General features: G+C 36.3%; 2 protein-coding genes across 2 annotated transcripts; both read right to left on the bottom strand.

Annotated features, from left to right (window-relative positions):
• Positions 1-363: 363 nt before the first annotated feature.
• LOC137731277 (ACD11 homolog protein-like) lies at positions 364-1,578 on the bottom strand. The gene is made up of 4 exons (XM_068470376.1): positions 1,370-1,578; positions 1,115-1,260; positions 1,000-1,027; positions 364-878 (listed from the first exon to the last, which is right to left on the bottom strand). Exons 1-4 carry the CDS (start codon positions 1,576-1,578, stop codon positions 821-823), a joined length of 441 nt encoding a protein of 146 aa, XP_068326477.1. The 3' UTR covers positions 364-820.
• Positions 1,579-3,375: 1,797 nt separating this feature from the next.
• Positions 3,376-6,473, bottom strand: LOC137732028 (protein NRT1/ PTR FAMILY 3.1-like). The gene is made up of 4 exons (XM_068471313.1): positions 6,382-6,473; positions 5,933-6,150; positions 4,821-5,380; positions 3,376-4,434 (listed from the first exon to the last, which is right to left on the bottom strand). The coding sequence occupies exons 1-4, from the start codon at positions 6,449-6,451 to the stop codon at positions 3,540-3,542; spliced, it is 1,743 nt and encodes a 580-aa protein (XP_068327414.1). The 5' UTR covers positions 6,452-6,473; the 3' UTR covers positions 3,376-3,539.
• Positions 6,474-12,177: the final 5,704 nt, after the last annotated feature.

Below are 12,177 nucleotides of genomic sequence, written 5' to 3'. Positions count from 1 at the left end.
AAAATTTTGAAACAGGGAAACAGTAGGGTATTGCTTGGGAAGGAAGTAAAAACCCATGGCTGTGTAATAATATTCACCATCTCTAGCAGTAAATTGATGTAACTAATAAATTTCTGGTATTGCAGTCTAAATAATAGCCTCCTATAAACAAATAATTCTCTTGTAGCACGGTAAATAACGTTGATGTACAGACCGATTTTAGTGAAGTAATCGTAATGAACTAGCGCTGCACAGGTCTTTCTGTAAGACCTTTGCTGTTAACGGAGACATCTACTGTGATGGATGAAGACTCAAGTCACCAGTCCAAGGAGATGTTCCTAGTGTTGGTATTCACAAGAGTTTGCTAACTGAATACCAAAATATGTGGGTGATAAGTTTACAAACTCTATCACACCTCTCACTTTCACTCTCAATAAAATTGGACAAAGAAATAGAGAAAGGAGGGAAGCAACAAGCTTTGGTAAAACACTTGGACTTTGATATATGAAAGAAGTAGCAAGCTTGGTGATAACAAACACTTTGAAATATTAGAAGAGTTTACAACTCTTAAAGCTTACAAGCTGAAAATGAGAATGGAAATGGGATTTGGATGGGATGATTTAAGCTTAGCAAGATGGCCTATTTATACAAAACAGAAATTAATAGACAATGCAACAACACTTGCAATGAATGATGGTGTTCCACATCTTTACACCCTTTCAAACACATGCAGCAACTTTGGATAGTTGGCACACACATGTCTTGCATCATTCCAGGTTGTAATCACAACCTTTCGGCTTGCACACAGCAGCTCACATCTCTGCTGTCTTTCAACACACTTTCAGCTAGCACATGGAGGAAACTTTAGTCTTTGTAGTTGTAGCATGAGTGGATACAACCTGTAAAGAAACTAACAGCCATTAGCAACCTTTTACAGCCTGTTTTGAGTTGAATTTCCAACACCTAGAAAGGTATAGCCTGTCGATGCACTCGATAACCGGAAGCGAGGCTTGGATGTACCTTTTCATCTTCTTCTCTGCTGACTGATCTGTAATGAAATCGATTGCATTTTATAAATAGCATGCAAACTGAAGGAGATCAGTGTTTCTGGACGGAGAAAAGCTTTTAGACGTACGGGTCTCTTCGAGATTCACCAGAAGTTGATCCCTCGACGGAAGAGCATACATTCCGGCAGCAACTGCTGTCCTGATTGTCCAACTGTGGTTTGGCGCACAAACATTGTCATAAGCTGTCGAAGCTGCTTCCCTCAAAGGGTAGTCACTGAAAGGCAAAAGAAAGAAGAAATGTCTAAAACCAAAAATCTGTAGAACGACACACAACTGCAGTTTGCAAAACATATGAAATTACACATAAAGAGGTTTGAACGTACTCGGTTGACAAGAATTGTTCGAACAGAGCTCTGACGAGATCGAGACCCTGCCGGACACAGCGCAGATTACGGGAATGGCTTCCCGGGGATTTTACCGTGTCATTAGCAACATCAAAATCCAGAAGACTTTCTAATGTGTCGTAAGTCTTTGACGCCTCCACAAGATCTGCAACCTGAATATACGATGAACAACGAACAAAATAATACATTTCATAAGAAATTAACAATCAAAATCCCAAAAATAAAAAATTCAAAAATCAAATAAATACAAAAAAAACTAACACGGACACGGTGTACGTCCAATTAACAAAAATAATTCTTGTATGACTACAAGGGAATACGATACGATACAGAGATACAAAATAACATGGAAATACGTGGAGATACCACCTTGTCCATGCATCGTAGAAGAAAAATAAAGAAAATGAGAATTAGGGTTTGAGTTTGGGGTGGGAAGGAAGAAAGGAACCTTGGAGACGTACTCCATCTCGGCGAACTTGAAAGCGAGGCCAAGGCAGCTGAAGAGGATGGAGACGAGAATGAAAGCCTGGCAGAAGGTATCCAAACGCAGCGTTTGCTGTTGTTTTTGTTGGGAGTTATGGGAATGGGATTGGAGGAACTTGCCCAACTCCTCAAACGCCTCAAAGATTGCCGTCAGAGGAGGCATCGACGTCCACTCCGCCATTTCCATACCCTCCATGGCTCTTCTTCCGCAGCCGTGCTTTGCCGTCAAAATCATCCACAGACAAAAACCCTCCTCCGATCCTCCCGTCACACCAAAATAATTAATGTCTTTAATTCTACGACAAACGAGATAAAACCTTGTTTTGTTAAACAATTGTTTCTCTTTTAATTTTGTTTGCTTTTGTTGTTGGTTGTGCAATTTGTGTTCGAAATGGAACGTAAGGCTGTGGGGTCTGAAGCTTCGCGTGGGATACGGCCTGCCCTACCTTAAGGTAGAAGCAACCACTTTTGTAAATAATCATAAATATTATTAAAAAATATATAATTTTAACGAAAAGCCTACGGTACTGTTCACTTTAACGAAAAACCACATTTTTACACTAAAAAGTCAATCCGGGTACTATTCACTTTACCTTTTATTTTATCTTTATCATTAAAACTCAAAATCTTCAAACCCTTTTCATTAGTTTTCCTTAAAAAAAACCACTTTTGCATGTCAAAGGTCAAAGTCCAAATGGAGAAAAGTCGTTACGTAGTATTACGGTATAGTGATATTCCTTATTATTAATAAGAGGTTTTAAGTTCGATTCTCGCCAAAGACAAATTGAAATTACATTATTGTCAACTCATTTTGAGGCTAAGTCCAGTAAAAAAAAAAAAAAAGAGTCAATCTCTTCTTTATCTTTCTTATTGTTTATGCGTCTAGACGGTGATTGAATTAGGGCCTAGGTGGTTGTTTTAAATCTTCAAGCCAGGTCTAATTTTAAAACGGGCTGGGTTCAAGGCCCTTTTAAGATCAACCAAAATTGAATCCACAGCCCATATGTTACTTCCTACGTGTTTTTTGTTGTTTAAACTAAATTGAAGATACATTGACCAAAAATAACTAATTGAAAATACAGTAAACTAATTAATTCTAGAAAAGAAAATCAGCAATGCAAAAAGTAAATTTATGCAGCAAATTTGTTTATCAAATGATGTATCAATGCTTTATTTTTTTAATAGAATTGACCAATATACATTATTTCACTTTCGTCCATTTTATGATATACGGCGAAGATGGCAACATGCCATATAACATCCTCATTATAATAATTTTTTAAATTTTTATGTGACAGTTGTACCATGTGCACGTGTTATATGTATAAATATGTAGTCGATATTGTGTGATGAGAAAATTTTAGAGGTCTTGATATAGTCGATATTGTGTGATGAGAAAATTTTAGGGGACAAAAAAGAACAAAAAAAGGGAAAAAGAAAACAAGAGTAAGAATTGGTGAAATTTGTCTGCTTCCAAGATTTTAATATACATAATATAAAGATCATACAAACTGGATGTTTCATTTATAATTTTATTAATCCAAAGTAGGTATTCTTCTCATTTCTATACACTAAAAATAAAATGCGAGCATCTAGTTACTAGTTATATTAACTATGACAAATGACTACCTGCCTCCGCACTAATTATTTAATTAACAGATACTAATTAAGCCAATTGCGCCTTATTGGCAAGCTCCACTTGATTTTCTCCAGATTCAGCACCTTCTTTATTTACGACCTGAATCGACTTAAACGTATACGTTTTGGCACAAATTATGTAGTAAATAAGATTAACAACTTGTAATATCGTGATTAACCAATAGAAGTTCTCCAACTTCCCTTTGTTCAAATTATTATCCGGCAGCCAGTTCGATCCATTAGGGCCAGCACTAAATTTGTGCACCAGTGACACCAAAATGGTGCTCACGTAGTTCCCGACAGAGATAGAGGTCGAAAACAGCGCAGCAGCGGTGCTTCTCATGCTCTCCGGCGACTGGTCATAGAAAAACTCGAGGTGCCCGATTGACATGAATGCTTCAGCTATCCCATGAAGGGCATACTGAGGAACTAACCAAAACACTGAAATGGGGATTATATCATGAGGATGATCGACCAACCCGTGTGCAAAAGCCGCCTCTTTTCGCTTTATTTCGACAAATCCGCCGACCAATGTAGCGAATATCGAAATGAAAAACCCTATTCCCATTCTCTGGAGGTATGTTATTCCCCGCTCTAGCCCGGTGAACTTTCTAGCCACCGGAATGAAGAGGCGGTCGTACAATGCGAGGGTGGAGAGCATGGTGACTATAGTAAAGACTGACATGGAGGCTGCAGGGATTTCAAAGGACTTTGTGAGGTGCCTGTCCATGGTTTTGGCTTGTTGGAGTACGAATGTGCCTTGTTGGGCATAGGCTGTGGTGAGGAGTATTCCTGTTCCCCATATAGGTCCCATTCTGATCACGGATTTCAGTTCTTCGATGCGATGAACGGTGTTGATCCTCCATAAGTTTGGGGACTTGAGATTGTCCTCCTCCGTCGCTATCGCTGCCTTGTCAAGAAATCTGCATTATTTGATCACCATACGTAATGTTATGGTTTAGGGTAATGTTATATTGCCAAACAGTCTAGATATCAAGATAAGTGGCCTTATATCATACAAATAATCAATTTAATTAACTGTTTAGATTCAGTCTTATGCAATTATCGTAATATGAATTCTATTAAATCTAAACTGTCTATCAGTTAACTAATGGTTTATATTAACACACATGTGAAGCTAAGTTGAGCCACGGTGTGGAAATTTCAAAGGTGACTTAGGAGGTGGGGATGATGGTGGTAGCATCCCTTCTCGGTAAAAGAAGGGGACAAGCCAATTTCGCCAAGTAATTAAAAAAGCAGGTAAAAAGTACCACAGCACTTTGAGAGAGAGAGAGAGAGAGAGAGTTACTTCAAATGCTTGGTGTGAAGAAGCTTTCCACCAATAGAAATAGGACCGTCAAGTTCATCGTTCTGGTACAACATTCTAGGATCAGACACCATAGACAGCTTTCTCTTCTTGTAGGCAGCCACCGACACTTGTATCAACCGGGTAAACGGACTCCCGGCCGGAGCCAAGTGCCGGTAAAGCGGGTACCCGATCACAAACGCAATAACTGAGAGAAACATGGCTATTGTTGGAATTCCAAGTCCCCAGCCCCATCCAATGTTATCTTGAATATACACAAGCACCGTGACAGACACTAATATCGATACCCCCATCACAAAATAGTACCAGTTGAAGTAGTTCCACGTCTTGGTGGTTTGTTTTTCGTCATTCTCGTCGAACTGATCTGCCCCGAATGCCACGACGCAGGGTCGGATTCCGCCCGACCCGAGTGCTCCTAGTAAGAGGGAGACATACAGAATTGCTAGCTGCCCTCCGTCGGCTTCTTCGCAAACTTGGTCGTGGGTGCATGGGGGAGGTCTCAGTTGTGGAAGTACTGCTGATACTGTTAAGCAAATCATTCCCTGGTTCATTGATTAATTGTACAAATCGTTAATAGGAATTAGTATTTAATTAATAAATAAATAAAATTGACAAGGTAATTTATCAATATTCTAAGAGCCTGATTGTAACAATGAGTTAAAAAATTCAACTCAATCATATTGGATATACTTTTTAGTAATTTTAACTATTTAACTTTGTGACAAATTCTAGATCTTTGTTCATTTTCTTATACTCTTTTTTTTTTTTTTTTTTTTTTTTTTTTTTGAGAGAATTCTTTTTCTTATACTCGAGTCACGAAAAAGACTCCATGGTGTTGATAAGAACTTTTGTGAAAGTACTTCAAGCACATGCATGAGTAATCAATGAATTATAAGCCCTTATGGTGTTTGATAACTAAGAAATAAAACTTAAATATTATCTTAACCAACTAAATTGCACAAGTAAATACAATATTAATTAATCAATTGAGTTACAAACTCGTAATACTCGTAGTGCTTGATATATAGCTATAGCCATATATATATATATATATATATGTAGAGAGAGAGAGAGAGAGAGAGAGAGAGAATTACAATCTGGTATATAATGGAAGAAATAGTGATAGTCCAGAAGCGGCCAATGTAGGCATCAGAAATAAAGGCGCCAAGCAAGGGGGTCAAGCTTGCAGTGCCACCAATACTGGTAAGGGTGTTGGCTGCTTTTGTTAACGGCATATGAAGCTGCGTTGTCAAGTAGCTTATCATGTTTGCATGGAATCCCACCACAGCCAACTTCTCACAAACCTCATTAGCTACACACGCACAAAATCCAACAATAACAATCCACTGATTAATAACATAGTTAATTAAAATCAAACTAAATAAAGAGAGAAAGAATAAGAAGTTGACAACGGCAAGATAATCTACACTAAATTCATCTAAATATATAAAAATATTCAAATTACAGTGCAAAGAAAAGAGCACACTATCGTAAACTAAACTCCAACGGAAATTTGAAAACGGTAAATATTATTAGCTCTTACCAAAGATGAAGGGCATTGTGACCAAGCCTCCCTTCTTCCTTGCAGCATGGCTGCTGCCTTGCTCCTCCATCTTCTAGTTTTGGTCTTTCTCCTATACTGCTTTAAAGTGACCAACGAAGCTCCATTATTTATAGGCAATGATATGAAGGAAAGGATAGAGTTAGCACTTAGCAGAGTAACTTGTTTGAGTTACGCTTACGCCTATTACTCTTTCATGTATACGTGGCCACAAATGTGTTCCATAATATTGATGGTATTATTGCTAATTATTGTATATTTATTTTTATTTCTTTGTTCTTTTTGTTTTGTTTTGCGAGTATGGGTGGGGTAGGCAAATTGTGGCCTATAAAAAATGGTAAAAAAAAAAATGGAATGCAGCAGAGATTTTGATTTTTGACAATTTTTTAAACCAAGACAAGAGAAGGTAGCATGTATATGGACAGACGAGTATACCAATTTACAGTTTTCATAACTTGTCTCTTGTAATGCCGAGGGACTGGCGCATGGCTTTAATTTCCTCACGATTATTGGCAAGCTGAAAGGCTTGTACCAAAAAAACTAAACAATAGTCGACTATAGCTAGCCATACGTGCATTTGAAAGCTTCACTTCTATATTTGTTTTTCTATTATTACAAGTTAGATTAGAGGAGGAGAAGAGATGAGTTTGAATCCGACACACAAAGTTAAAAGATAAAAGTTATCAATAGAGTTGATCCACCACTAAAGAATTTTTTGCATTATTTCTTTTGTTCGGTTACCTTCCCTCTGTTCCTCCACTTAAAGAATTTTTTGCTATAGTCTAAAGTTATTATAGACGAGTCATTTAATGCAACGGTCTAATAGTATTTTTATTCTTTTGTAAGTGAGAAATCTTAAGTTTAAATCTCGTTGATGATGATGAATTAATAATCAGTCACCTTTCAGACTATTTTCTGGCCATCTCCGGCAATCATTGGGCTTCCAAATAAGAATAATATTGTTCTACACTTTCTTATATTCATTTTGATATATTATGGGTCGAATTTGGTTAAGAACCGATTGAGTTACGAAACTTTGAAAATTGCCCAAAGAGTTTTTAACAGAATGACCAAAATCATGGATGGTAGACAATCTCATGGACCATTTCTATTGATTTTTAATCTCATGGACCATATATCAATCAAGCATTCCTTTCGCTTTTCGGACAATTTGGGAACTAACATTAATTTTTAGAATTTAGATATCTTGGCTATGGTGCAAATCAAAATGGTCATGAATCATGGTCTTTTGTAAAACAAATTAAGTGAAAATGCTTTAGGTTAACCAATGAAATCATATTTGTTAACTAAATATGCCTGCAATATATAACATGAAGTTATGAACACAGGTCTACAAATAAAGATAAAAGTATATATAACTAAAATTTCTGCACTCACTTTTTGCGAGCGAGAAGTTTTTTCTAAGTAAAGATGAGTTCAAAATATATGACCATTTGTCAAGCAATTACTGAACAACTTCAAATTCAATCGCATCATGATTCACATGATCATCCAAATTAGGCTTTTACGTTGCAGATTCTTGCCATCCTCATCAATATCTTGAACGTCATTATTAACTAACTATTGATGTTCGTTTTATATAATATTAGTTCACGGAGGACCTGCACGCATTTTAATTTCCATGTATAGATCAAATAAGTTAAGCCAATAAGTCAATTGTTCACACTGTGACACTGGGGGATTCGATTTACCAAATGCAGCCAAGCATTCCACGATGGGGCAGGAGAGGAACAAACAAATATTGAAACACAAAACTACAAAGAAAACCGTAGCTAAATGATAGAGGGCGTGCAATGCATAGTGCGCTTGACGTGAGGCATGACGCTAGCAAGAGGTTGTGAACTGGTGAAAACTGAAAAAGTCACCAAAACCAATCATTTACAACAAATAGAATGCTTGAAAATATCACTAGCGTGAAAGACATATCATGGAGATGGTAATCACTAATCAGTGGAAATAATTAATCTTAAGATAAATCATATTTAGATAAACTTGTTCATCTACATATGCATGGGTAATGGGTATTAATTGGCCCTTCAAATATTCCGGCAGTATTGTAAGTAACAGAGAGGGTGGTCGATCACCCATTACCCAACCACGTGTCCTACTAGACCTTTCCAAGTGTAATTCCATGAAATGACTCAGATCAACGTGACTGTACACGATTCTTTCTAAATCACTCGGATTTTGATTGTGATTCAAAGAGATCAGTGGGGTGGGCTAGAAGGGGTCCTGGAAACCAGTGTGGTCCTTACTCTGATAAAACTCTGGCTCACGGGTTTTGCTGAGTTGGATTCATGAGGTTTTGGGTTGGGATGATTTTTGTTCTTGGGGTTTAGGATGATTTCGATGTTTTTCTTTTCTTTAATACAAATTTAAGCAACATTATCAGTCTGTCATAATAGTTTCTTATATCGAATTTTCATTCACAAGAGTTATAATTAATATTTCTTATCGGTAAGGAAAAAGACATTTTGCATTGTAGTTAATGTGATTGTTCAGTCTACAACAATTTTCTCTAGGTTCTCAATTCCACCTATGTGAATAGTGAGTTGTGTTTTAGTCTATTAGAGTAAGACATTTTGCATTGTAGTTAATGAACATGACATGGCTGCTGAATTTTCAGCAGCCAATCCTGCTTACAGCCAATCCTGGATGGACATGTATCTAAGTTTTGATTTTTTAATTAAAACTTGGACACGTGTCCATCCGGGATTGGATGTAAGCAGGAATGGCCACTGAAATGTTCAGCAGCCAAGTTAATTCCAGTTAAGAAAATGTGAACATAGGGTTAGTTTGGAAAGTGCTTCGAAATGATTGAAAATACTTTTAGAAAATATGATTAGTAAAATTGTAAGGACTTTTTTGGAAGTATTTTTAAAATGACTCAAAACGCTTTTGAGGAATTGCTTTTGGGTTGCAAAAACACTTTAAGTGTTTTTTTTTTATTTTAAGAAGCACCAAATATGTGTTTCTTACTTTTAAGTCTTTTTTTTTTTTTTTTTTTTTTAGGATCCACTTGGATTTTTACTAACTATTTGTTTCAAAAACATTATGACTAAAAACGCTTTCGGTCATTTTAAATGCACTTCCGAACGAACCCTAAGTCAATTCTGAAAAAGTATTTCAAGTGCTTTCGATCATTTTAAAAACACTTCCGAACGAACCCTAAGTTAATTCTGAAAATTAGACCCCAAAAATATTTTTTCTAAAAGCATATTCAGTCATTTAAAAATATTTTTCAAACGAGCTCATAGCCTAAGATGTGAAAGTATAATTATTGCAAAAACATATTCATTCATTTAAAAATACTTTTCAAATGAGCTCATAATCTAAGATGTGAAATTATAATTATTGCAACTTGCAAGGGTGGTGGATGCAGATGACGTTGACGGGTAAGGAGCTTTCAATCTTTTAATATGGTATTGCAATCATACACATGGATAGGTGGTATGATTTTCACCCGAAAAGAATTTGGGAACAAGAAAAAAGATAACCATAATAAAGTTTAATTGTTTCCTATCTACAAAAACCTAATGAAGTTTGTTAATTGTAAACCCTTGTGATGCAAAAGTGTGAATGTTACGTATGTAGATTAGATCGTTTGGTTATAACAATGTGTTAGTCTATTTACATTCAAATATAAACTTTACCTAAATAAAATAATAAAAAAAGAGAATAAAACTGAGGAAAAAGATGTAGGTTTGTTATGGACGGTATATGTTGTCGAACTCTCGTCACCAATCCACTGAAAGATAGAGATTACGTACAATTATCTGAATTTACAAGTGCTCGAGTGAATCAGGTCCTCCGATGTTTGTCTATAGACTCCAAAGCCAAAATTGTAAAACCTATATATATCCACTCTCTTATTCTTCATCGACGACGACGCTCTAGGAGAAGACTAAAACTCCACAACTCCATCGAGGGAGGAATTTGTTTGGCTCCGGACTACTTCTTTCTATACGCCTATCAAGAAAAGAGTCAATGAGTCAAAGAACCACACAGTATGTTCACTTCTCATGTTGCGGGAGAGGACGTGAGAAAAAATAATGTAGGGTATTGTTATTCATACACTCATTTTTATCTTTAATATAATCTATTAATTAATGTTCTTTAATTATTTTCAATTCATTCGATCAGACGGCTGAAGAAGCGTGTGTGGAAAGTAAAAGAAAAGTATGTGGATAGCTTCATCTTAATTTATTTATCTACGTATAGAGGACATAACCTTTGTTTCTTGTCAAGTATAGAGGCAGAATCAAGCAATCCCTAGAGATTTTCTTGTTTCCTTCATTTCGGGCACTTGCCGGTTGCTATATCTAAAAATATTTATAGATACTAAATGTTGGACTAACTTAAATCAGGCAGTAAATTATTTAATGTTGTTGAGAATATTAATCCTACATTGAGAAAAAAGAAAGGTTTTGTATGTGCTTATAAGTAATTGGGTTACTTAGTTTTGTGGTGAAATATCAACTTTCTTTGAATGCACAAAAACACATCAATGTATATTGTGCTTCATTCGAAGTTGAGTTACGTCCAAATAAATTATTGTTTCCACGTACAAAGATAATGCAACTTATGTTGAGAATGAATCTCATATTAATAGAATGAAGGACCTTCTAAGTAGTTGAGCTATTCTCTTATTGCCAAATAGTATTATACTGTAACCTCAACTTTTCCAATGATATCAGAGCATTGCCCCAGCCAAACAACAACACTGCTTCACGTTATCCCTTGCAAGGCTTATAAGTAGTTAGACTACTTTTCATGTTGGCAATTAGTTTTACGAACCCTCAACTTTCTCCCAATTACATGATTAAGTTGCCATCGTTCATGATAATTCAAACCCAATATATAAGTCATGCCCTTCCTTTCCGATTTACGGTGGGATGCATTATATTATACAATACAGTGAGTCATCGTTGAATATTCAGCACCTTGATATCGACTTCGAATATGCAAGATTGGATTTGATTCCAGACACGTATTACCAAAATACAAAAAGAGCACTCCACCTCTTTCTATTATTTGCTGTACAGCTGCTACTTAAACGACGAACCAAACATAAAAAAATGGAAGAACAAACGACATACCACCTCCCCCCGCGAGTTTTCTGTGTTTGCTTCATTGACAGATCGAAGAACAAAAAGAAGTAGGTCAAACATCTTTTTAGAGAGAAAGTAGCCAAGTAGGCAACTCCTAGTCTTCGAAAGATCATATATAATGTGTATATAATTAACTCGTATGCTAAGCAGGATTGATTGGGAGTGCGCCTGAAAAATCTTATATATCTACAAGTAGCAAAATTTGAAAAGGATGTTCATCTGTAAAGCGCTTAATTATACAAAAGCACGAGATTTTGAATTTTGATCTAACTAGTTGATTTCACGATTAGTTCAAACTCCTACCAAAGTTTATCTCCTTCACAAGAGGAGTAAAACCTACCGACTTTTTTACATTGAGAAGGAGCAGAACTTGAGTGACGGTCCTCGGCGTCATTCCTAAAACACCTCTCACAAAAATATATTCTCGGTTTTCTTCGACTGTATGGTAAATCCTTGTGAAGGTAAAGGCTATATAGGCACTGCCGACCATCACATTTTCTCGTCGATTATTATTACTACTATTTTTGTGTGGCTTTGTGGTCTTTGCTTATCTTTGTATTCATTATGGCTAATTTGGAAGATATTGCGACGGCGACTGCAAATAAGATTCAAAACCATGCGTTCACACTGAATACTGCGACGGCGA

Source organism: Pyrus communis, chromosome 4, assembly GCF_963583255.1.
Source record: "Pyrus communis chromosome 4, drPyrComm1.1, whole genome shotgun sequence".
In the NCBI taxonomy this organism is placed as follows: Eukaryota; Viridiplantae; Streptophyta; class Magnoliopsida; order Rosales; family Rosaceae; genus Pyrus; species Pyrus communis.
The sequence above is the reverse complement of the archived record's forward strand: the minus strand, read 5'-3'. Positions and strand labels throughout refer to the sequence as shown.

Bases quoted from the DNA above. Each gene is read 5' to 3' on its own strand.
- LOC137731277 (XM_068470376.1), bottom strand. From the start codon at position 1,578: ATGTATTATTTTGTTCGTTGTTCATCGTATATTCAGGTTGCAGATCTT. The intron at 1,261-1,369 runs GTACGTTCAAAC...TTTGCCTTTCAG, and splicing joins GAACAATTCTTGTCAACCGA to TGACTACCCTTTGAGGGAAG. The intron at 1,028-1,114 runs GTACGTCTAAAA...ATTTCATTACAG, and splicing joins GGTGAATCTCGAAGAGACCC to ATCAGTCAGCAGAGAAGAAG.
- LOC137732028 (XM_068471313.1), bottom strand. From the start codon at position 6,451: ATGGAGGAGCAAGGCAGCAGCCATGCTGCAAGGAAGAAGGGAGGCTTG. The intron at 6,151-6,381 runs GTAAGAGCTAAT...GTGCGTGTGTAG, and splicing joins CACAATGCCCTTCATCTTTG to CTAATGAGGTTTGTGAGAAG. The intron at 5,381-5,932 runs GTAATTCTCTCT...TCAATGAACCAG, and splicing joins CTTCCATTATATACCAGATT to GGAATGATTTGCTTAACAGT.